The sequence below is a fragment of the Cupressus sempervirens genome, chromosome 3 (genome assembly GCF_028749045.1).
Source record: "Cupressus sempervirens isolate cs-2001-9-10 chromosome 3, ASM2874904v1, whole genome shotgun sequence".
NCBI classification, from domain to species: Eukaryota; Viridiplantae; Streptophyta; class Pinopsida; order Cupressales; family Cupressaceae; genus Cupressus; species Cupressus sempervirens.
Window position 1 is genome coordinate 321,852,882 of NC_143120.1, and position 26,480 is coordinate 321,879,361.

The 26,480-nt window shown below is 36.4% G+C and overlaps 1 protein-coding gene across 2 annotated transcripts in view; it reads left to right on the forward strand.

The window, feature by feature from the left end:
- LOC149566293 (uncharacterized) overlaps positions 1-6,728 on the forward strand; it is a 46,358-nt gene extending 39,630 nt beyond the window's left edge. For both annotated transcript variants that reach the window (XR_016362153.1, XM_089819698.1), the window contains 3 exons: positions 5,674-5,731; positions 5,829-5,872; positions 6,032-6,728. Coding sequence is in view for 1 of the 2 variants with exons in the window: in XM_089819698.1 (XP_089675824.1) it covers positions 5,674-5,731; positions 5,829-5,872; positions 6,032-6,181 (252 nt within the window). In the remaining variant the exon portion in view is untranslated. The remainder of the gene's footprint in view (positions 1-5,673; positions 5,732-5,828; positions 5,873-6,031) is intronic.
- Positions 6,729-26,480: the final 19,752 nt, after the last annotated feature.

Here is a 26,480-nt window from a genome sequence, read left to right on the forward strand (position 1 = left end):
ATAATTTCAAACATTAATGTTCGTAGGCGTCAATGTGATTTTCATGGTCATGATTAACATCAAAATACACACTTCAAGGTATTCAGATATGATGTTCTAGTTTTTGGTATTTTCAAATTCTTATTAAGATATTATTTTTAATATCTTTATTAAGGTATTATCTCCTTAGTTAAATACTTTCTATAATAGTCAACTACTTGTCTGTGGTTCATCTTTCAGTATAGATAGGAATGTTTCCTATCCTGTCTTCAGTTTTGTTTCTAAATTCGTCTTCAGTCTACGTTGTTTCTAACTAAACAACGTCCTTGTAATTCTTTATAAGGAACACATTTGTTCCTCAATTAATCAATCAATCATTTAGAAATTTGTTAATCTGCCAATTCTTGAATCTTGTAACATGGTATCAGCGCTAATACTTAATTTTTTTTGAATTTTTTTTTTATAATTTCTTCTTGAAATTATTTGTTAAAATTTTTTTCACAATTTTTCCTTCGATTTTTCTCTCAAACCCGCTTAGGGTTTTCGGCCTAGAGAAAAAAATCCTGAATTTGGGTTTGTTTGCAAGTCATCTATCAAAATCATGTCTGTTTCTTGTATGGCTATTTCTCTGCTCACGCTAGATTCGTAATTGCTACTTCACACGACAGCTAGGGTTTCTATTCGGCCAATGAATCGCAGTTTTTTTCGAGAAGAAACATTGGTATCTGCTGCAATGAATCACGACTTCCAGTTCATGCGTCTTTGTACATTGTGTTTTTTTCTTGGAGGGTCAAATGACAAGTTCTGCCGGTGTTCTTCGCATGCAACTCGGAAACAGTGAAGGTCATTTTTTACCCAAAAATGGAGAACTTCGTGTTGTTTTTTCTTTTGTTCGAGTGACCTCTAGGTGTTGTTTTTTCCTCCTCCAAACTGCTCTGACTTCATTCCAACATCGATTGTCTCTTCAAATGGCAGTTTCTACTCAAAACAACATTATTTCTGCATTTTTCGACCTCCATTTCCACCAACTAGTTTTTTACGTGAAACCCTAATGTTTGGGGTTGGAAATTTTTTTTGATTGCATATTCTTGGTTGGTTTTCCGAGATCTCAAATGGGTCTTCATCAGTTTTTTGTGGGTGCCTTGTTTTCCGTGCCTCAATTTTTGAGCCTGTGGATTTGAAATCCGACTCTAGATTCTTTCTGGGTTTTGTATCAATTCTTCTGGGTACCTGTCAATTTTTTTTGGGTCAACTAGGAATTTGCCTTGAAATTCGTGCTTGTTGAATTTCAGTCTTGAAGTTTGTACCTGAATTCTTCGAAATGGCATCTTTGACTAATCTGATGTTGGAGGGCAGTCTACGATTCAATGGCCGCAATTCTAACCACTGGACGTAGCGCATGTTGTTGAGCTTCCTGATCAAGGCGAAGCTGCATTTGTTGCCTTTTGAATCCGTTTCTGTTTTTTTTTCTGGGTTTGTTGATTTTCTCCTTAAAAATCATTTCATGTTGTCTGTAATACGCAAGGTTGCGTGAGATTCTGGGTTTTACTGTTTTTTCCACAAAAACGAAGTTTTGTAATTGCAATCTGTTTTGAGTCATAGCACTCTTCTGGCAAAGCTTCTTGGTTTCAGCATTCTGTAGATCCAGGGAGGGTCTCAGTTATCCCAGAATGTTCCGACATCCGTACGTTGACCATTAAGGGAGGGTATTAAGATAATATCTTTAATATCTATATTAAGATATTATCTTCTTAGTTAAATACTTTCTATAATGGTCAACTATTTGTGTATAGTCCGTCTTTCAGTCTAGATAGGGATGTTTCCTATCCTGTCTCTTTTGTCTTCAGTCCAAGTAGGAATGTTTTCTATCCTATCTTCAATTTTGTTTCTAAATTCGTCTTTAGTCTACGTTGTTTCTTTTAGAAACAATGTCCTTGTAATTCTCTATAAGGAACACATTTGTTCCTTTTTTAATCAATCATTCGGAAATCCTTTAATCTGTCAATTCTTGAATCTTGTAACAATTCTAATGGTTGTGTTTGGTGGGTACAAAAGTTGTAACGACTCTATGGATTTGGGAAAATTTGTTAGTCAAGAAACTATGATATATTGAAAGATATGATTAACATATAATGACTGGCAAACGGTTATGATATATTATCGGTGGTTAGAGTACATGTTAATTCAGTTCTTAGATGAATATACTTCTCTAACAATTTCATAGAGATAGAAATTGACAGAAGCTTGTTAGACTACGACTGATTATTGGGTGGGATGAATGATGCAGTAAGTCCTCTGCAAAAAGAGTTTTAACTTAGTTAATGTATGCAGATTGAATGACATGTAATTGCTGTAATAAAATTGCAGTAATGATGTTTGATTAGTGAGGTTGGTTGGAACAAGATTGTGAATAACAAAGTTATGTTTTTCTTCCTGTTGACATTGTATGGAGTTCGGACCAAAGTATTAATGTGATGTCTTACCATATGTGAAAGAAGGGTTTTATGAAATGCATATAAATAGAGTAACTCTATGATATGGTTTTTATTCTAAATCTTTATAAGGGATTGGTGGTCCTTGACGTAGGTGCTTCTAAAGTTTGTAAGGGGTTGATGCTTGTTGGAGTGGGTACTCCTAAAACTTGTAAGGAGTTGGTGCTCTGAATTTTGCCAGTGAAGCCTACCATAAAATTTGCTTATATTGGTTTTTCACACTTTTAAGGGATTTCCACTCAAATATTGGTGTTATGGTGTTATACTGGCATCTTGAATCTCTTGATTGTTTCATCTAATGTTGTTGATGTGGCTCTATGATCTGCTGCAAATGTTAATATTATTATGATAAAATTTTTACTGATTAAGAGTCTCTTTTTTTATATAGATCATTGATTCATCCCCTCCCCTATTAGTGATCCTAGTATTCCAATACTATCTCCCTTCTCAAGGTCTCTTACACCTAGACCCAATTCTCTTATGCAGCTCACTAGTAATATTCCCATGGGGTGTCATGGATATGGTCATAGAAGGTGATGATCAAACAATGGAATAATGCTCAAGGTTGAGTCTCTTCATGTGCAAGGATGATTCCAACACCAAGGTGGACATGGAGCATCAACAAGGCATTTACAAGTCATTCATCAAGCTAGCAAGGAGTTTTAAAGTTGGAAACAAAGATGGAAAATGGAGGTGCTTAAGGTTGGAAATAAAGATGGAAAATGGAAATGCAAGTGCAATAACTTACAAGGGAAAGGATTGTGAGATGCCTTGCTTACATTTTTGCTTGCAAACTGATTCAATGTTTCATAATAAGGCGTTGTTTATGTGATGATCAATGTTGTAATCCAAATTTGTTAGAAATCTCAACTAAGAGTGGTGATCGAATTGTATACACATCTCATGGAATAAGGAAAGTTAGGATCTAAATCAAGTTCAAATACAAAATGATTGCAAGAGAAGATGAAAGTCTACAAGTTCAATGTCATGAAGGAATATCTGGGCCAAGACAAGATAATAACTATTTCAAGTATACAGAATTTCAAACACAACTTAATGAGAAGATTTCCAAAAGGAAGGAGGATGAAGAAGTGGAGTTGAAACTAAGATTGCTAGATAAATGTGCTGAGGTGATGTCCACTCATCTTTAAACCATTCAGAAGATTCCCACAGCACGTCTAAGAACATTCAATCAAGTTGTTCCAAGTGTACATTTGCATTGCATTTAATGCTTTACTGCGGTGAATTTTCTCATTGTTTCATCCTCTAGTGGATATGTATCTCACAACAATACAATTTTCTTACTGGATAACTTTCAATGCTTGTAGGAGGTAGTTGTATCAGGGTTTTATTGATTAATTTAAGTCATTGATCTTGAATCAATCTAAGCAATTCATTGTACCTGGAGCCTCTGTATAAGGCTTGGTCAAATCATTTGTAATGGGAAATCTTGTGAAATTGATACTATAATGCTATCCAAGTAATTGTAGATTCATTATTGAATGCATCATGAATTACTTGTATTATTTTGGAGTATTGCATGGTTTCCTATTTTCTTAGTTAGAATAGGATTTGTTTATGTTGAGTTGAAGTAGTTGATTAGTTGAATGGAAAATATTATTGTTAATTTATGGTCTGACATAGGTTCATACCTTTTGGTACTTGCTGCATGCAAGTGACAGTGCAAGGTTAGGTTAAACTCCTTACAAGCACTTTACTTTAAATGAGTTTTAATTTGGATTGTGCCAGAATTCGATATTTGAGTGCATGTTAGCAATTTGAAATAGAATTGCACTTTCTCTTGTGTAGTTGTTTAATTTGGCGAAGCAAATGGTTGGTTTAGTTTTATCTCATTATCAATAGTTTCTTGCATTGCTAGAATTAAAGATAGGATTAGCATATATTCCTAAATCCAATTCCTTTTGCACTTCGTGTTATTATAAGTAGTTGAAGAGCTTGCATTTGCATTTAGAAAGGTTGATCTCCCATTGAATGAGTAGGGTAAGTCCCTATGTGGTTATCAACAAATCTCTTCACATTCATCAAGTTATATCTAACACAAAGTTGCTAGTTTATAGTGTAAACCTTAGGGTTGCCTTATTTGATCACACAATCGCCAAATTGTTTAGAATATGGAGCTTCCTTGTTTAGGAGAGGATAGAGTCCTTGATATTTTATTCAGCATTTTGGAGTGGTCACAAAACTCACATCAACAGAATTGACAGTAGGAGGGCATGAATGAATTTAGTCATGAATGCTGGATTGTATTAATTCATCAAGAAAAAGAAGAATCACCAAGAGTAGAAATATCAATTGAAGCCGTTATTTCAAGAACCACCTTCAATTATCACACAACATCAACAAAATTTGTGTTAGGAGGGTTTGTTTAAATTTATTTATGGAGATAATCAGCAAGTATGAGCTTTCAAAAGTTACATCTGAGATATGAGAGATTTCTTTATGTTAAAAAATAAAAAAAAATGAAAAATTAGAAAAATCCATAAACGAGAAAAGGTTTCTCAATGAATGGGCAGCAGCTTCATTGTCAAGGTGTTTGTCAAGTTGATATTTCTCAAGTTTGGTTGGCTTTCAATGGACATTTAAGTAGTCTAACTGGAATCAATTTGCTAATCACGTGTAACTTTATCCAGTTGACTTTTGTTTGGAACCTTCCTCCTTGAAGGTTGTTTTGCCTTTAAAGCAGTAATAAATGTGGACCTTTATTCTGGTTTATTCTTCCTTTCACCTGTGTTATTTTCAAGTCTGCATAGCATAGCTTCTCTAGTTTCCCCTTCAAAGCATCAGTCCTCTGGGCATGACATTCATATTATCTATAAACTAACCAAGTTGAAGGAATTTTTTTTCTGTGAAGGTTCTTTAGGTTTTCTGTAGTTGATATTGAGTGTCTTGTCTAATACTAATCTTTTTTAAAACAAAACCTTTAATATTAGTTTAGTTTGAGTAAAAGAGATACAACCTGAACCTCATTTTGCTCAGATCTAATAAAAGAACGTTTGATGCACCTTTTGATAAGTTTCTTTGTAATTATTTTGGTTCTAAATTCTGGAAAGATTGTATTATCATTGATTGTGGTCCTTGCCTAATTTTATTGATACTTTTTCACCTATGATTTTAAGCAATTTTCTTCACTTTAGACAATTCTAAAATTTTCACAATCTTCAATCAATGTTATGCTTGACAGGGCTCTACAATGGGTATTTCTGAGGATGTTATATGTGAAGCATTGAAGATATTACTTGGTACAAATTAATATAGTAGGAGCTGTTTGCTATTATATTTTTCTCGAGTGAAATTTTATATTCTTTGTGTTATTGAAGTTAGTCTATTTTGATTCAGATTTAAGAAATCATCCTGTGCTAATTCATTGCAAAAGAGGAAAGGTGTGTATGATTAATTTGGGCAATAATGTTTTTAGCTTTCTTTAAAAGTTGTTTGCATGAGTGGCTAGGTTGTAAAAACAAGATATTAGTGACCCTGAGTTTTTATTTAAAAATCTTAATTTCATATTCAGAACATGCTGACAAATTGAATTTACGCAGCGTCCTACAAGTTGTTTGGTAGCATGCTTGCGCAAAGTACAGAATTGGTGCTTGGCATCAGTGTTCGATGAATATCAACGATTTGCTGGGATAAAATCCCAAATAACAGATTTGCAATTTATTGAAAGGTTCAATTTACATCATATTTAGGTCATGGTTATTCGTTTCCATTTCTTCATCATCCCAGGGAATCAAATGATGGGAACTTGAGACTCATAATATACATGTAAGCAAGCCCTGTATTATAAAGAATGTAATTTGTTTCTTGTTACATGAAGGGTTTATTATTTTACCAAACTAATCAGGGAAGTGATTTACCTTTTCTGTTGTAGTATATGACCGTTAACAACAACATTGGTAATAATCCATTGATTAGATAGGAAGGTTGGCTAATTTAACAATGCTACGAAAGTATGTCCATGGCATCAAAAGTGTGCAACCACTTTGTCTACTTCCTACTAGTTTTCAACTGGGTCTTGTAAATGGGGTTTCACTAGCAGGGAAACCAATGCCAGTTTTGGCTTCAGTTTAAAGAAACTGGTTCACCAATGCTGTATGTATCAAGTCTTGATTGAAATCCTTTTTGGGTTTCCTTGTGCTTGTACCAAACCTTGTTACATTCTTCTAAATTGTATTGTTCCTTAAACAAACAGAAATATATACAGCAGCATGCTTTGTATAAAGCTATTCTGAACTACCCTGTTCTATCTTTTCAAGTCATCTATCAGCATATGAGACATTTTGTGTTTTAGAAAGCTGCTAGAAGAGCAAATAAAAGCATGTGGTAAGTAGATGAATTTACAAGGAGCAAGTAAAGCATCTAAGTGAGTGTAACTGATATGATTACACGATTTAAAGAAGATAATGAAGTTAAATCTCTTATCTGATCATCTTTTTACTGGAACTGTGTAAATTCAGATAATTCATCGCGTTTTGGTTGTACAGAATAGGTAAGTCTGTATGGATACTCTATTAGGCATTACATGTGTCAAAATCTTTTCCAACCTTGAAGCAGGCTATGGGGTAGAAGGTTCCAGTTGATTTGCTAGCAGCTTCCTTATACTGGGAGTTTGGACGTCATGCTTGATGGGCCCTCTTGAGAAAAAAATGTACTATTGACCAGGATTACACTGTAGAGTTTGGAGGATCATCTTTGCACTATAATTCTGATTGTCAGCCATGGTGTAAACAGTGTTTCCAGTCGCTATTTTCATTGATTTTGAAAATTTTTTTGGCATCTGAAAAAGGAGTGACATGCTTCAGAACCATTCATCAAATGACTAAATATAGATGCACAAATGCCAGGCAAGTGGAATGTTAATGAACAAAAAAGACACCAATGGAAGCCACATGTATTGGTTGTTTTTATTTTAATATAATGTTGAAGTAGGTTATACTTGGTGAAGATACAAATCATTTGCCAATTATTTGGATCCTACATCGACAGATCCACTCCTATTCATTTATGAGTAACTTAATGGGGTGCTTTGAAAATTTGGCTGGCATTGATGTGTCTGCTTGTCTACAGATCTAAGAAGAATTAAAGTAGCAAATTATAATAATATTCAGTTAAGATGGGGGCAAAGTTTGATTGATTGCCATCTTTTATGTGTTTTGAACTGTATGGTTATTCAAAGCAAATGGAATGGTTTTTTAGGTCCATCAGTTGTCTGTAAAAATGAAATCAATGTCAAGGACAACCATTGGGAAATGCTAATAATCCTGTAACATTAGAGATGGTTACCTCAGCAACACTTCTGTTTGGTTCCCGCAATCAATTACCTGAGCCAGCACAAGGCACAAGTTGATTGTGTTACAAATGTAAATGGCAGAAAATTTGAATGAATTAATCAGAGATCAAACTGATCTATATATACAAAGAGGAGAGTCGAATAGAATAGAAACATTCTATTCTAGACTATACTAAATATTAGAAACATTCTAATATTTACAGAGATATAAGATACAATAGTGAGCATTAAAAGGAAACATGGAGGTTATTTTAATACCCCCCCTTAATGCTCAATCTATTTACTACACCAATAGATCCCCTGAATTTAACAAACTTGTCAGGACCAAGGGGTTTAGTGAAAATATCTGCTGATTGCTCTGAGGTAGGAACATAGCGTAACTAAATAGATCCATCTTCTACTAATTGTCGGATGTAATGGCAATGAAGCTCGATGTGCTTGGTTCGTTCATGAAACACTGGGTTCTTGGCAAGTTTGAGTACACCCTGATTGTCTGAAAACAAAGAAGTCGGACCTACTTGAGGAATATGCATATCTGCAAGCATCTACCGGAGCCAAACTGCTTCACAAGCTGCCTTGACAGCTCCTCTATATTCTGCTTCTGTAGAGGAGAGTGCATGTGCCTGTTGCTTTTTACTGGTCCAAGTAACTGCTGCAGATCCGATACTAAACACATAGCCAGAAGTAGATTTCCTATCATCAACTGAGCCGGCCCAATCGGAATTAGTGAATCCACTGAGCTGAGGAGTAGTACTCCTTGTGTAAAGAAGACCATAATCTGAAGTACCATGTACATAGCGTAACACACGTTTCGCTGCAATCCAATGATCAGTCTTGGGGTTTGTCATGAACCGTGAGATTTAGCTGACTGCAAAACTGAGATCAGGTCTAGTAGTAGTAAGGTAGATGAGACTACCTACTAGCTGCCTGAAGAGTGTTTCATCTACAGGAGGAGAAACAGATTGTGCGGACAATTTCAGACCAGTCTCCATAGGAGTGGAGGCAGATTTGCAATCCTGCATTCGAAACCTATCAAGCAAACTTCTGGCATACTTGGACTGAGACAAAAAAATGCTGTTGTCAGTTTGCCAAACCTCAATACCTAAACAATAATGAAGTAATCCGAGATCTGTCATATCAAAAGTTCTGCATAGATCTTGTTTGATTTCTGAAGTCAAATGTTCTGAATTTTCAGTAATGATCAAATCATCCACATAGACAACAAGAAAAAGAATATCATTACCAGAGTGTTTAATATACAGATTACTGTCTGACGGACTACGCTGAAATCCTTGAGTAACCAAGTAATGATCAATCTTTATGTACCAAGCCCTAGGGGCCTGTTTAAGACCATAGAGGGACTTCTGGAGTCTACATACTTTGTGTTTTGAACTAGCAACCTTAAAACCTGGGGGCTGCGTCATGTAGACTTCTTCTTGTAATTCACCATTGAGAAAGGCGCTCTTCACATCCATCTGATGAACTTTCCAACCATACTGAGCTGCAATTGCAAGAAGAATGCGAATAGTGCTCATTTTGGTTGTCGGTGCAAATGTCTCCTCATAATCAATGCCTTCGCACTGGGTGAATCCTCGAGCAACAAGTCTAGCTTTGTATTTGTCCAAGGTACCATCTGCATGGTACTTGACCTTATAGACCCATTTACAGCTAATGGGTTTCTTCCCAGGAGGAAGATCTGAAAGAACCCAAGTGTGGTTCTTTTGAAGACTCTGAAGCTCAGAATCCATTGCTTGTTCCCATTCTGGAATTCCTTTGGCCTCTGCATATATCTGGGGCTCAGGGATATTGTGGATGTTGGCCATAAGAGCTATATTAACTGTGTTGTGCTGAAGGCTCTTATTTCTGGAGGTTCTACCCTCAATGAGTTCATCAGGACAAAGATCACTAAGCGTTTGAGCCCACCATTTTGGCCGAAGAGTCGAGGAGCTAATATCAGATGCTGTCGGAATAGCTGGAGGAGAAGCAGGAGCAGGAGTTGTATTATCTGAAAGTGACTGAGGTGGTGTATCAGTAGCATCAGATGACTCATATAAAATAGAAGAACCTAAGTCAGAGATTGCTGAAGACTGAATCTCAGAATGTGGTGGGGAGTCAGAGAGCGGAAATGGTCCAAATTCCTCATCAAACACAACATCACGACTGAAGATTAAACGATCAGTATTTACATCAATCAGTCTGTAGGCCTTATGTGTGTGACTGTATCCTGTAAACATAAGTTTCTGGCTTTTGGAATCCAACTTAGTGCGTTTGGCATCAGGAATCCATACATATGCCAGAGAGCCAAAAACTTTCAAATGGTTGATCCTAGGTTTGCGACTAGACCAGGCTTCCTCAGGAGTCTTATGATTAACTGCAAGGGTGGGTGACCGATTAAGAAGGTAGACAACTGTGGATACTGCTTTTGCCCAATATTTTCTGGGAACATTTCTATGTTCTAGCATAGCCCTAGCCATTTCTGTGATGGTACGGTTTCGACGCTCTACAACACCATTTTGCTGAGGGGTGTGAGGTGTGGTGAACTGACGTTTAATGCCATGAGTAGTACAGAAGGCAGAGAAAGCAAAAGAACAAAATTCCCCCCCATTATCAGTCCTAAGAGTACGGATGGAGGAACCAGACTCTTTTTCTACTAGAGCTTTAAACTGCTGAAATACAAGAAAGGCATCTGATTTTTGCTTAAGAAAATATACCCACATTTTGCGACTGAAATCATCCACAAAGAGTAAAAAATACCTGTTCCCAGTAATAGGAGTATTCATAGGACAACATACATCAGCATGGACTAGCTGGAGTACTCTGTATGCTCGCCATGTTTCACCATTCTTAAATGGTGTCCTATGTTGCTTCCCTGCTTGGCAAGCTCCGCAAACGCGATGGTTCTGGGTCTGAATATTAGGTAGGCCATGGACTAAATTATCTCGAGCAAGTTGTGCTAGATATTGAATGTTCAGATGACCGTATCGCTGATGCCAGAGATTGCTGAGAGCGGATGATTCGGCGATGAAGGCATGCTTAAGGGAATCGCCTGAATCTACAAGCCTATAAATACCATGATCCTCAAGACCGGAAGCAAGGGTAGTGCAAGAAGCACGATCAATAATCGAACACTTATTTCCACTGAAAACGACATCCAACTGAGGGGAGTGCTTTATAATCTGACTAACAGACAGAAGATTATGTTTCATGCCAAGAACATAACATACATTGAGAAACATGAGTTTTCTTCCTCCAGTCTGAATCTGAACATTGACCTTGCCGACAATATTGTATTCTTCACCGCCTCCAAAGATTACTGAGTCAGAATAGGGAGTGAATTCAACAAACCAATCACGCCTATGAGTGAAATGTCGGGAGGCACCAGAATCGATGTACCAGGCAGAAGATTTCACATGATTTGTAGGTATGCTGGCCATAAAGGCATGGTAGATAGATTCTTTCTGCTCTGAGTGTTGGGTAGCATTGGCGTACTGTTTAATTGAGTCCGACTTCTGATGCTGCTGATACAGATGCTTATAATATGTGAATATTTCAAATGGCACAAACTTCGAGGTGAGAAAATGAAAGACCCAGAAAAATTGGAGAAGTACCCAGAAAAGAGCTCGAAAAACCCAGAAATAAAGTGTTGTCGAAATTCGAATCCGCTAGCTCGAAAATCGAGGCACAAAAAACGAGGCACCCAGAAAAATCTGATGAAGACCCATTTGAGATTTCAAAAAACCCACAAAGAATATGTGATTAGAAAATTTTTGGAGGTAAAAAAACTAGGGTTTCGAGCAAAAACCTAGTCGGTAGCTTCGAAGGTCAAATTTGCAGGAAAAATGGCAGATATAGGCAGATTTTGGAACAAGCGGATTTGAGATAGACAGATCCAGGCAGATAAGGGCGGATTGAACACGTTTTCACTCACACAAAATGCCGAGTTGCAAAAAAACGGTGAGTTGCAGAAAAACGACGGTAGAAACCCGCGATTTGTAGAAGATCAGACGTGAGCCAAAGAAACCTGCGATTTAAAAAACGTGAACTCGGGATTTGCAGAATGAATTTCAAATTTCTCAGAACAGAAACCCTAGACGGGTTGTAGAGAAAATGGCAGAAATAATTTCGAAATTTAGAGCAGATAATTTTGAAAGAAATTATAAACTATTCAAAACCATTTGAAGCAATAGCTCTGATACCATGTTACAAATGTAAATGGCGGAAAATTTGAATGAATTAATCAGAGATCAAACTGATCTATATATACAAAGAGGAGAGTCGAATAGAATAGAAACATTCTATTCTAGACTATACTAAATATTAGAAACATTCTAATATTTACAGAGATATAATAAGATACAATAGTGAGCATTAAAAGGAAACATGAAGGTTATTTTAATAGATTGTTCTGCCAAGAGTGTGGAGAGTATTGATGTTGAAGGCCATCAAGGCTTTGGTTAGAAGAGTGCAATGACTAGTCAGTTTGAGATATATTTCAGACATGCAGCTAAGTAATATATGAATTTATATGCAGTGCAAATAGGAGTACTCAACAAGAAGATTCCTACTTTGAGGACCACACATTCCTAGAACTATCTTGAATGATGACTCAAACTATTCAATCTTAAAACTTATATGCAGTGCAAATAGGGATGTGCAGGGCGAGAAGATTCCACCTTTGAGGACCACACAGTCCTACAACATGTGTCTTCATGGCTTGTTCTCAATTTAAATAAGAGGTCGCTGTCATTTGTATAACAGATACCGAATTCATGGCAGTGCTATTACATTTGCAGCGATCCAGAAAATTCATCATGGTATCAGAGCCAACTACAAATGTAACAAAGAGAAAAATGTACATAGCATCTAGAAGATAGATATGTTAGAAGGGCTTTAGATCCTTTCGAGTAAGTGTATTGACAAACATAAAGCCATGTTCAATGGCCACTGCCATGCCTCTCACGCACAAAATGACAACATACGATGCAGATTATAAAGCATCAGATTTGCATTTGTTTGGGGGTGGGGATTCTCAAGTAAACATTTCACATCCTTTCCTTATAGGTGCAAATGACGATGATCTTAAAATCAAGCACTCCAATTAATTGAAACAATTAGAGACTCAAAAATGATGATAATTTTTTCATGGATGTACATCTCCTCCACACTCTGTACAAAATGACCTCCTTGATTGTGTTCTTTTAGCTTAATGCTTAATACCAAGACATGATGTAGCGTTTGACATAGTTAATGACATAATTAAAAGCAGATTTGGTTTGCTCTAAGCTAGGTTTGGAGAAGTCTATTAGAAGACTAGTCTTTATGACATGTTTGGTCCCATGGTAAGGAATGCGACACTCCAATTGTCATGCACAACCATGGAAATCCTTCATTTACTAACATAGTGACACCAAACAATGTAGATGAGTTGCCTATAATTGGTTCAGATGCCATATCATTGTCATACTGCATAGATTCATGAGAGACTTGACCCACATGTATCCAGTAGCTCCTTATGAATTATAAAATTTGATAATACAACCTTATTAATCAAATTTCAATCCCTTTTTGCAAACATCGTTAGACCATTCAAATGATGAATTCTTCCCATTATATTGGCACGCTTGGAACACCACAACAACACTGAACTTCTTGACCTGAATTTGGGTCAAAGTGGATAGTTCTAAAATAGGGAGTCTTGGATACTCTTTCAAACCTCTGCCAATAAGATATTTTGATAATAGAAACCATTTACAAATGGACATCAACATTACTACCTATTGATAGATTTAAAATTCCAATTCCCTTAGGGTGATATTTGCAAGAGTTTTGCATTATGAAGGTGATAAATATAGGAAGTAATTCAAAACAAGATGATTGGTTGAAAGAAAAACTCAATGCAAGGAAGAAGGTAGGTCACTAAGAAATAGATATTAAAAACCATATGTAAGGTGGAGATAATATAGTCCAAGGCGACCACTTTGATTATGTAGATTATAATCAGGTTATCTCATTAAGGACAATATGCATACATTGCTTGCACAAATATTAAGCCTATCACAAAGAGAGTGTAGTGTTGAAGGGAATAGACCTAATAAGAATGGCTCATCGATTGATAATATAGAACTTTGCTTAATAATCAAGACCTACAATAATTTGCATCAAGAAATGATGTGGTCTTTTGACTTGTATACTACTTGACAAAATCTAGTTGATGGACAAAAGATTGAATGGGAAAAGTATAATATACAACAACACCTCTTTGTTAAGTCGACCCCTTTTGCACAATATATAGCTACCGTAGGGAGATGGGGATCCACCACAAGAGCAAAGATATGTATACGGCAACATTGATTAACACATTCAATCAATTGGGTAATAAAATTGATTAGTATAAAAGACTGAATGACAACTCATATTATCACGGAAGCCACCATGGACGATATGAGGAGGTGAGTATTATAAGAGGATCATACGGACAATATGGAAGACACCTTACACTGAACATGAAGGTTTGTCACATGATTTGGGTATTTAACATCTCATTGATGGGATAACATCATGACACCAACCTAAATTCTTCATCAAAGTTATATTAGGATGAAGAGGGAGCCTAACATTTCATTTGAGTCAACCTTTAAAAAGAGGAAGCAAATAGAGGATGTGATTTAGTCAAACCTTCGATGATCTCGATCGTATTATTTTAGAGGGAGTGAATAGTGTTTAGATGGATTCTCTAGTGATCAATAAATTGTAACAATCAAGAGACTATGATTCATGAACATACCTCGTGACTATATGACTTAATGGGCCTACCCCTTATGTACATCATGAAGAAGTGACGACTTTTTGATGCAGGAGCATCTTGCATGGGAAAATTATTGGGGAAAAAAATAAAAAAAATTGAAAGAAAAAAAAAAAATTGTGGAGAGAGAAAGTGACGAAAATTAGAGGAGAAATAATAAAAAAATAAAAAAGGGAGAAAAAGGAGAAAAGAAAGGAAAAGAGGATTTTTATTTTCAAGGTGCATAGGTGGCATAATAGAAAAAATAAAAAATAAATGGTTGTCATTCCATTTATCGAGGTGTGTGGGAAGAATTCTAGAAAGTTATGAATATTGTAGAAAGTTTTGGAAGTTGTAGAAGGTTGTGGAAGTTGTAGAAGGTTGTGGAGGAATTCTAGAAGGTTGTGGATAAGTCATGCATGGGGTGGTAAGTGCCTATTTAAGCAAGGCATATGAGCATTTCTAAATCAAGCTCAAGGGGAAGCTTGAGGAGTAGAAGCTCAAGGGGAAGCTTGAGGAGTAGAAGCTCAAGGAGAAGCTTGAGAAGAAGGGAAAAACTCAAGGAGAAGCTTGAGAAGTGGAAGCTTGGAAAGCTTGGAAGGCTTCAAGGTGCGAAAGAGAAGAAGGAAGTGAAGAGTGAGTTTTCCTGAGTCTGCAGATAGAGCGCCGAATGTGAGGCAGTTTACAACAGGATTATTGTGGACTTGTGAGTGTGTAGACAGAGCGCTGAATGTGACGCAGTTTACACTTGGATCTTGGATAAAGTTGGAGAAGAGCTAGTGGCTGCGGTTTAGAAACAAGGAGATTGCTTGGTGGCTTGCGAGCACAAGTTGAGATCTCAGAGGTTTCTACCAGAGTGTGAATCTGGACTAGCTTAGGCTTGGATTGGATCTTGAGAGATCTTGGAAAAATGTTATTGTAATTGCTATTAGATTTTTAAGTTTAATAAAATTGCTTGGGAAGCATTTTATTTTCTTGGTCTTTATATTGTTGCATTCTTGGTTGTGAGTTGGTAAGGGTGGTGAGGCCCTTCGTCTGTGGTATCAGAGCAGACCGTCATTAGTGGTATCAGAGCAGGAGATCCTGAGTGTACAAGCAGATCGCCGAAGTGTGAGGCAGTTTGTACCAGGACCTTGGTTGGGTGAAATTTATCAGAGCAGGAGTTCCTGAGTGTACAAGCAGATCGCTGAAGTGTGAGGCAGTTTGTACCAAGACCTTGGTTGGGTGAAGTTTATTAGAGTGGGAGTTCTTGAGTGTGTAAACAGATCGCCGAAGCTGAGGCAGTTTGCACTAGGACCTTGGGAGGACATGCAGATTGATGGATTGATGTGGAGATGGAAGACTGAACTTGTTGAGAAATGATTGTGGAGAGTTGGTGGATTGCAAATCCGTTGTCCTAGACTTGTGATGTGGTTCCTAATTGTTCGTGTGAGGTGGCAGGTTGCAATCTGACTTGCAAATAATTTGGTTGTCACAAGGAGCGTGGGAAGGATTTGTTGCAGAGGGTTTACGAAGATCTTGGAAGATGGCTCCAAGAGGATTGGACCCTAAGATGATTGTGAAAATCCATGATATAGTGGAGAGGAATTTTTCTAAGATGATTTCTCGATTGGATGATAGATTGGCTGATCAAGTTAAGGAGGTTCGTGAGAGAAGATGGCATCGCAAGGTTGAGGTGGAAGAGGTTGGTTTTGCTAATCAGTTTGTGGAGTCTGATGCAGAACCTGCAGAGCAACTAGAGGTTGTTGTTGAAGATATTCCTAATGTTGTTGATGGTGGGACAAAGGTTGGTTTTCATGATCAGTTGGTTGAGTCTGACATGGAGACTGTAGAGCATTTGGTCATGGATGATCTAGTTGATGCTGGTGGTGACTTGAATGTTGCAGAGCACTTGGTCATGGATGATCCGGTTGTTGGAGGTGAGTTATGTATTGCAGAGCATCTTGTTGTGAGCAATGAGGTTGCTGGTGTTAAGAGTTTGGAATGTGTTGATGGAGATCTACATGTGGTTGTTAATGTGGAGTTTGTTATTGCTGGTATGAATTCACTAGTTGCTGATGTGGATGAGAGTTTTCTATTGAAGCATTATGTTCAGTTCGTTCCTGGGAATGAGCATGTTGATTGGATGGTTGAGATGCTAGTGTGGAGGATTTGCATGGTGGTTTTGTTGTCCTTATTGAGGTGGAAGCCTTTGGTGAAGATGAAGATGGTGGTAGATCTTTCTTTTGGCATCAAAGTGTGGGACACACTTTTCTATCTACTGGGGGAGTCTGATGCAGGAGCATCTTGCATGGGAAAATTATTGGGGAAAAAAAAAAAAAAATTGAAAAAAAAAAAAAAAATTGTGGAGGAGAGAGAAAGTGACGAAAATTAGAGGAGAAATAAAAAAAAAATAAAAAAGGGAGAAAAAGGAGAAAAGAAAGGAAAAGAGGATTTTTATTTTCGAGGTGCATAGGTGGCATAATAGAAAAAATAAAAAATAAATGGTTGTCCTTCCATTTATCGAGGTGTGTGGGAAGAATTCTAGAAAGTTATGAATATTGTAGAAAGTTTTGGAAGTTGTAGAAGGTTGTGGAAGTTGTAGAAGGTTGTGGAGGAATTCTAGAAGGTTGTGGATAAGTCATACATGGGGTGGTAAGTGCCTATTTAAGCAGGGCATATGAGCATTTCTAAATCAAGCTCAAGGGGAAGCTTGAGGAGTAGAAGCTCAAGGAGAAGCTTGAGAAGAAGGGAAAAGCTCAAGGAGAAGCTTGAGAAGTGGAAGCTTGGAAAGCTTGGAAGGCTTCAAGGTGCGAAAGAGAAGAAGGAAGTGAAGAGTGAGTTTTCCTGAGTCTGTAGATAGAACACCGAATGTGAGGCAGTTTACAGTAGGATTATTGTGGACTTGTGAGTGTGTAGACAGAGCGCCGAATGTGACGCAGTTTACACTTGGATCTTGGATAAAGTTGGAGAAGAGCTAGTGGCTGCGGTTTAGAAACAAGGAGATTGCTTGGTGGCTTGCGAGCACAAGTTGAGATCTCAGAGGTTTCTACTAGAGTGTGAATCTGGACTAGCTTAGGCTTGGATTGGATCTTGAGAGATCTTGGAGAAATGTTATTGTAATTGCTATTAGATTTTCAAGTTTAATAAAATTGCTTGGGAAGCATTTTATTTTCTTGGTCTTTATATTGTTGCATTCTTGGTTGTGAGTTGGTAAGGGTGGTGTGGCCCTTCGTCTGTGGTATCAGAGCAGACCTTCATCACTTTCAAAATGATATCACTTGTATCTACAAAAGTTATTGAAAGGTGACGATATGCAATAACTTAATTTTCTATTATGTTGGATATCTTATGATATCTCTGTAGATCATGATAGATTAACTTTTGCATGTTAAATGTTTATATGGTAAGCATTACGAGAATGTGTGTGCACATACCTTATACATATATTTTTGAGTATATGGTGAATGTTACACGAATTGAAATTGTAGACCATTACCTTATTGAGTACATGGTGAGTATTAAGTGTTGATACTTTGGAGATCATTACTTAGAGTATTTGGTGAATATCATATATTTTGAAGGCCAATATTCAATGTGATATCAAAATGAAAGATGTCCTTAATCTTGCTAATTATAGGTGAGGAACATCTTATAGTGAAATGTAAACAAGATCTGGCTTCTGAATTTGATATGAATGGCTGAGGTCTACTACATTACTTCTTGGGACTAGAAGTATGGTAACATATTAATAGAATTCTTCTAGATCAAGGGAAGTATACATTGGATACATTAAGAAGATTTGGAATAATGGAAAGAAAACCAAAGGAAATTCATCTAATAGGTGCAAAACACAATCTAAGATATCTTTGTGGAACTATTGGATATGGTGTAGAATACAAGAATGAAGAACTAAAGCTTAAGAGGGTACATAGACTCTAATTGGGCAAGAAATTTTGTAGACCGGAAGAGCACTTTGGGATGTTGCTTTACCTTAGGGTTAGGAATGATATCATGGTTCAGTAGAAAGTGATCATTAGTAGCTCAGAGTTCTACTGAAGTAGAATACATTGTTGCTGAAATGGGAATCAAAGAGGTAGTATGGTTAAGGAAGCTTATCTTTGATCCATTTAAGAATCCAATGGAACCTATTATAATCAATTGTGATAACTAGAGTTGTAATAAACTCTCCCTAAATCCGATTTTTCATAATAGGTCAAAACATATTGAGTTACCATATCACTATGTACGAGATATGGTTGAGAAAAATGCAATTGAGCTTAAATACATACGTTGGTACCAAGAATCAGATTTCTGATATACTTACCAAGTCCCTTGCCAAAACCAAAGTGGAATCATTTACAAAAGGTCTTGATATGATTGTGATTCCTGAGAATGAGTCTCAATGAATTTGATTTTTTTGTTTGTACTTAAAATTGTTGTATTTATATGAGTCTTATTGTAAGTAATGACTTTCAAATGATTATCTTTTTGTGAGAGTTATTATAAGGAGATATTCTTATCAATAACTATGATATACATTTTGAGTAAGTGTTGTACTTAAATCATGAGAATATGCATCTTGTGAGACTTACAATTGAGTGCTTAGATGCCATTCATTTGAGCATCTTTGAGTTGTTTGTATAGATGCATATAGGGTATGTTGGAAGTATGCATTTTGTGAGACTAACAACTAAAAGCTTAGATGTCATCAAATTGACTATCTTTGGGTTGTTTGTATAAATGCATACTAGGTATTTTAATTAACTATGAGCTTAGATGTCATCTCATTGACTATCTTTGGGTTATACAAAATATTGATTGCCCCTTACCTATGATTATCAAAATGTATTTATCCTTCTTGACTAAGAGGGAGTGTTAAAATCTTGTAGCCATTTCGGATAAAATGCATCCTGAATATATTGGATATCTAAAGAGCAATGTTATTATTAATATAATTGAAATTAAAGTATATTATTTAAAACCATGATTAAATTAAATTATCTAACTAATTAAAAGATATGTCCCATTAATGGGACATGTCTATTCGTAGCTTGTTCTCAATTTAAATAAGAAGTCATTGCCATTTGGAAAATAGATATTGAATTCATGGCAATGCTATTACATTTGCAGCAATCCAAAAAATTCATCAAAAATATTGGTTGAAGTAGTAAGGAGATATTGAGATACACATAACGAATGCCCGTTCAAATATTCTATTGAAGTGATAAAATGTGCGATAAGTTCTTTTAATTCCATTTTATCCTCTTGACTTAATGTAATAGTAAGACATACAATATATGTATACAATGGTATTTAAGCATTGGGCTAAAGTATTTTACATAACTACAAGTATTAATAATTATTGATCCTTTGAGTATAAGAACCTCAATGTTGAACCTATCAATGGAATTTCCTTTTATGGGTTTTGTGTGAATTGACTTAAATTTGGGTTGAGAAATCAACCTAGCACCTATGTTGATGTGACAAAGCTTGAGAGCTTGTGTGTAGATATCCTTTGAGAAGCATTGTAAGGAGAACTACATGTAACTTTGACCTATTTGAGTGCAGGAATGTAGGTAGCACTTAGTGAAGGATACCTTTATGACCTCAAGTCCATATGGGAGGGTTTGGGGAGGATAACTCTAGGGATTAGGATTGTTCCTTGTTTAACATTTCCTCTTTAGTAGGCTTCAAATGAGGATGACATAGGTAATAATGGTTAACTTAAAAACATATATTTAAGTAGGCCTCAAAAGAGTTAGAAAAGTATTGGAAGTGCAATAAAAATAAACAAGTGTAGAAAATTTCAGAGAATACAAAACACACAACATAAAATTTACATGGAAAAACCTGGCAAATGTATACTAGTAAAAGCCCACAACTAAATGTTTCTCAATTTTATTTCTCAAAAACTATTACAGTTACAACAATGTTCAAAGCGTATCAACAATCATGACTTCGAGTTACATATAACAACTAAGTTGCATAGTCTTGAATTACAGACCACTTAATTTAGTAAGTGACTCGTACAACTGCATGTAAATCACTTGTCAAAATTACTATTTTTGGTAAGTCACCAAATCAATTTACTATTTATAGCAAGCCAACTTATACAATTTTTTTGATTATAGTAAGTTTACTCAAGCCTGTTTAATGAATTAACCACAACCATATGTTACCTATTATGACTTGACATTCCAATAGGAAGTCTACTGGGTTGGCTACTTATAGTTGGTATATACTTAGGGTTAGATGTTAAAGCAAGACCATATGGCATTGCTTCTATAAGTGATAGGAATTTGAGAAATTCAATCCCAAACTGAAAATACTTTTTAATTATACTGCTAGAGCTTTCAATTATGATCTACTTTCTTCGAGTTAGTAACCTCTCTTCCAATTATAATGTTAAGCCAAGTACAAGTGTTGACTTTTATGGCAATAAATAGAGTTTGGACCTTACAAAGGGATATCTAGAGTTTTTTAATCCTCTAGCACAAAGATTAGTCTTCTTAATTTGAGGTGATCATCGAAGGATAAATCTATGACCCTCTTAAGATAAGATAATCTTCTCAAGATTGGTTGTAGTCAAGGAGCTTATTATGTTGCTAGACTGTAAGTCAGACCACCTAGCTAGAAGACGGTTTCCACTGGTTGCATGTAGCTAAAGATTACCCACATTGATCTAGGGGATTTGAATGATTCCACTAAGAGCATAAGGGGTCTAGGGGCTAATTTGATGCTGAAAATGGAGGTCCTTGTTTCTTAGTTGTTTGATGGGCTATAGGGAAGAGAAATTCTAATGAAGAATAGGTAGGTGACAATCTCATGGTATAAATTTGGGCATATATTGGGTTGAGGACGGACCCTAGGTGTGGGATGTATCGAATCCTCATCCCAAGTATCGGTTGGTGCAAAAGTGTAGAGAGAAGAATGGGACCCACATTGTAGTGCACAATGCATTGACATTATTTCTCTTTGGGATGCACTATGGATGAGGGATAATTATGCATTGTATATGAGGTAGTATTTTTATTATTACACTTGCACAAGCTAATAACTATTGGCTTGTGATTCTTTTACGAGTTAACCACCATTAACTTTTTGATATATGATAGAGCTATTCAATGTGTATTTGATTTATGGAAAATCTAGTCAATTGTGTGCATGTGATGTGTATGAGCTAGTCCTTCATATACGTGACATATGCTCGAGATAATCACCATGTACAAATCATGATATGACACTTATGTATTTGTATAAGTAGGTCAAAGTAATGATTGACATTGATTGGAACCAATAGTTGATGATAATTAATATATATTATTGTGATGGGACCAAGTTCGTGAAATTCTTTAAAAATCAAGCTTAAAAGAGATCAAATATTTGATTAAGATCAGCGAGTAAATCCCTTCCAAGTGCGAACAACAAAGCCTCTTACTTCCTAGAGAGGATAAGTAGGAAGAGTCATCAAGAGTGAACCCTCAAGGCTTTGGTCAAGATCAAGGGATGACCCTAAATATTGAAGTTAAACACTATCATGAGAAATCATAAAGTGTTTTATTGAGTTTTAAAATTGCCACTTTTAAACTAAATGAAAGATGATAGCGTTGAATAAGTTTTTGATTAATATAAAAATAGGTTTTGAAGGGACGTGAAATCCTTAACAACTTTTACAACATAAATATACTCAACAAAAGGTCTCCAAAACAATGTTGCTAGTAGACAATAAAAATCATAGGTTTTGAAGGGACCTGGAACTCTTCACAACTTTCAGAGCATAAAGATATTTAATGAAAGCTCCACAAAACAAAGTTACCAACAACCACTAAGAAGTAGCCCAAGACAAACAAAAGGAACAATGTAAAAGATAAAACTATTCAAGACCAAAAGAAATTGACAAAATAGAAGAAATAAATAAAAATCTAAATCTACCCAAAAGGATTGAAACTAGGAACCCACAACCTGCACAAAACAAGGAAAAAATTAAGATTTTCCTCTTCCTGGCGATGGTTGTTACTTACATCAAGTGTTGATCTCTATTCTTTTATTTGTTGATGATGTGATTCTCCTAGCATCTTCCCTCGATGGTCTTTAACGGCTCCTTGATGGCTTGGCCACTTTCTATGACTCACATGAGCTAGTTGTAAATTTGGGGAAGACTCGGGTTATGGTCTTCAATTGTTTGAGGACATCACACCTCCATTTTTACTTCTAGGGTACTAAGATCGAGATTGCATCTTCATATACTTACTTGGGGGTTAAGTTTTCTGGACCTTGATTCAATTTGAGACCAACCATGCAACCTAGAGTCAATAAGGGGCTCGACTCCCTAGTCAAGTCAACTATCCTTTATGGCTCTACTCTTTGGGCCCCCTCCCTCTTGGAGTCTGACTGGGCCTCTATTGAGAGAGTCCAAACTATTTTCCTTCTGTGCATTATCAGATGTCATCGGTCCACACCACACAACATCGTTCTGGCAGAGTTTGGTGCTCACCCTTTCAGATTGGGGACCATCTTTGATTTAGTTTGGCTTCTTCACTAGCTTCGGAGCTTCACTGATTCCTCTGATGGTTTTCACAGATATTCCTACTTGGCTTACTGTTCCTCTATGGAGGTTGCGGATTCAAACTCTGGAAATAGGTCTCGTTACTAGTACACCCAAGTCTCTGTCCTCTTGGGCTTGATTGGTATTAGTTTGGATCGTCTTCCCCCCTTTTAGTTTTCTCTGGATGCTCTAGCCCATCTTGTCCCACCTCAGCAGGAATTGAATGAGTATGTTAGACTTGACATCTATAGACAGTATGTTATCACGACCTAGAGGAATCCTCCAGGTGGGTTCCATCCACGTATGGCTTTCTATGCTAAGCACTTCCTTGATATCCGGGACGGGATCATCTTACGCCCCTGGTATCTCACTCGTCATTGGACTCACACTCTTTGCATCTCCTTGGGATCTTTTAGAGTGAGATCTCACTGACTATGTATTTGGACTGGTCACTAGATTGACAGGGAGGATAGAATCTGTCGGCTTTGTCACCTTGGGGAGGTTGAGACCAAGTCTTACTTTATTTTTTGTTGTCCCATTTACTATGAGATCTGAGGGAGATTCTACTATTTGTTGAGAGAGTGTCAGTCTCTTCCCTCATTCTTCAGATATATTGACCAACACTGTCTTGCACTCTACCTTCAGGAGACCATGCGGCTTTGCGAGCACAGTATACAGCTCCAGTTTTGCTCCACATCAATCCCTATGCAACTCATTACCTCTTTCTTCAGTCCTACAATCCCTGCCCGAAGATTGAAGTGGCTTCCTTGTATTATCTTGTGTCACACCAGATTTGTGAGACCCTGTAGAGATCACACTCGACAACGTCCTTCCAGAGTACCTGTTAGTGTAAATAATTAATTATTATTACACTTTACTTAAGTTTACTTAGGTTAAATGCATTATTTTATTATTTATCATATAGACACCTAGAAGTATGCATAGTTAAATGAGTTGTCTTGTTGACAACGTAGGAGTTTTTATAATCATTCGAGTTGTCATGTAGACAACACAATTGTTTGCACTCTGATTAAGCACATGGTGTCTACAACATCTCTTTATGAGATATACCTTGGTATTCTTATCCTCTCATCATTGCACTAACTTCTGTGCTCAATGGAGGATAATCCACTCTTGGTGGACATGTGCTTAGGTGTGAGGCTTATCAATTTGCTAACTCCTAGTCATTTGCCTATATATACAGGCACTTCTAGTGTGTATGTACACATATAATATTCTCATTATTGTTATTTTGATAATCCATTATTGGTCCATATTGTGCTAATGTTTGAGCTTCTTGATCTTGGTGTTATTTTGTCGTAAAACAAATTCTTACATGGTATCAGAGCTGAGGGAGCTTCTCTTCACATAGCCGTTGGAGACCATTTTTGCTTCACCTCTCGGAGGACCACGATTCAAATTCGGAGTATATGCAATTATTGAGAGCATCTAGAGCCAAAGTGTACCTCACCATTGCATTCGAAGGATTGATTCGATAAATTTTGACTATAAATTTGCCTACCCTAGGCCATAGTAAAATTTGAGGCAATTTTTTTTGCAAACCGGAACCCGAAGGCTCGATTTGCAAAATTGGTATGATCTCTTTAGATTTGTGTAATTAATTTTTTAGATTTGAATATTTTTGGGTCTCTACATTTTTTCTTTTCGGATTTACATTTTATTTCAGAAATTTTGTGAAAAAATTGGCCTTTTAGGTCAGTAGGAGAGATTTTTTGTAGGACAAGATTGGAGCTTGCTGGTGTAAATTAGATATTGGCATCATATTCAGAGGGTCAAAAAACTCCCAAATCAACTTGTTTTTATCAAAATCAGACATCTAAGGTGAAATCTAGAGTCAATTGATTTTTGGAGGTGCGACAACGGCGATTTAAGAAAAATAATTGCAGAGGTGATTATCAAACAACGATATCTCCCTCATATGGACTCTTTTTTCTGAGCAATTTTTTTTTTTTTGGGTAGAATTTCATGATCTACACATTGGTACAGGATGTTTGAGATCTTTGTTCCTGAATTTTTTTGCAAATCACAAATCCTAATTTTTGCAACTTTAAAGGCTTATTTTGGGCTCATCTGGACACATTCAGGTTCCGTTTTGTTTTGAAAGTGCATAAATTTTCATCTACTTTCCAGATTTGCAATTAGATTATAGGCTTGTGTGGATAGAAATACCACTTTCAAAAATAGGTCCTTTTTTGCATTGTATTGCTTTCATTAAACTTCAAATTTGTTGTATATCTGAGCTACATTGCTAATTACTAGATTTGAACTCCAAGAGGAGGTTGTAAATAGCAAAATTAGAAGTCCACTTTTGTCCATTTTGACAAGTGGCCAGTTGTAAACACACTACATATAAAGTGCCTAATGCATTCATTTGGCGGGGGGGGGGTTCTTTGATTGAGCGAAAGGGAGGGTGTGTCTTATGTTCTATTGTCTCCTTGATATTGTGCTCTTTCTTTTGCATTATGGGTTCTTTCTCTAAGTTAAAGCCACATAATTATGCTACTTGAAAAGAAAAGATAAAGGAACCATTGGTTGAAAAAGGTTTATCGCGTTATGTAACTGGTACAACAAAGAAACTTGATGATGATGATGAGTCTCGTAAATAAGACTGGGCATCAAAAAATGAAATGGCCCTAAGAACCTTGTTAAAGAATATCTTAGATCCTGTCAATATCACATTAGGAACCTTAACAATCCAATAGAAGTCTGAGAAAAACTTGAAGCATTGTATGGAATAGTAGATGAAGATATGACCTACACCATTGAGGACAATCTTCTCAAATTGGATCCTAGGAATTTCGACACCATTAAAGACTATCTTACCCAAGTAGACATGTATAGGGCACAACTTAAGGATTGTGGTGAACCCATCAAGGATAGAAAGTTGATCAAACATGTGATGACTCATCTTCCTCTTGAATATGCAACTTTTTTTTCTAGTTATAATACTCACAAGTTAACAATGGGTAGTGCCTTCACTAAGCCTTCATTCGAGTCATTTTCAAGAATGTTGGTCTTAGCACATGAAAAGTTAGTATGGGAATTCTCCAATCTTCCAAGACCAAAGCCTTGGTAGCTAATCAAGGGAATTAAGGTGGTAAAAATTCCAATAAGAAGCAAAAGCAGTGGAAGGCTAAGCCACAAGATGACACACAACTATCTTCCTCTACACTTCAATCTTCCTCTACACAACAATCTTCTTCACAACAAGGGAAGTCTCTTTCCAAAAATAATAAGGGTACTATTGTAAGAAGAATGGTCATGATGAACATGAGTGTAAGGATAAGAAAATTGATGAGTTGCTAAACTTAATGAGGAAACATAAAATTGATGTACCAAATGCCTATAAGGATTTAAGGGATCTTCAAC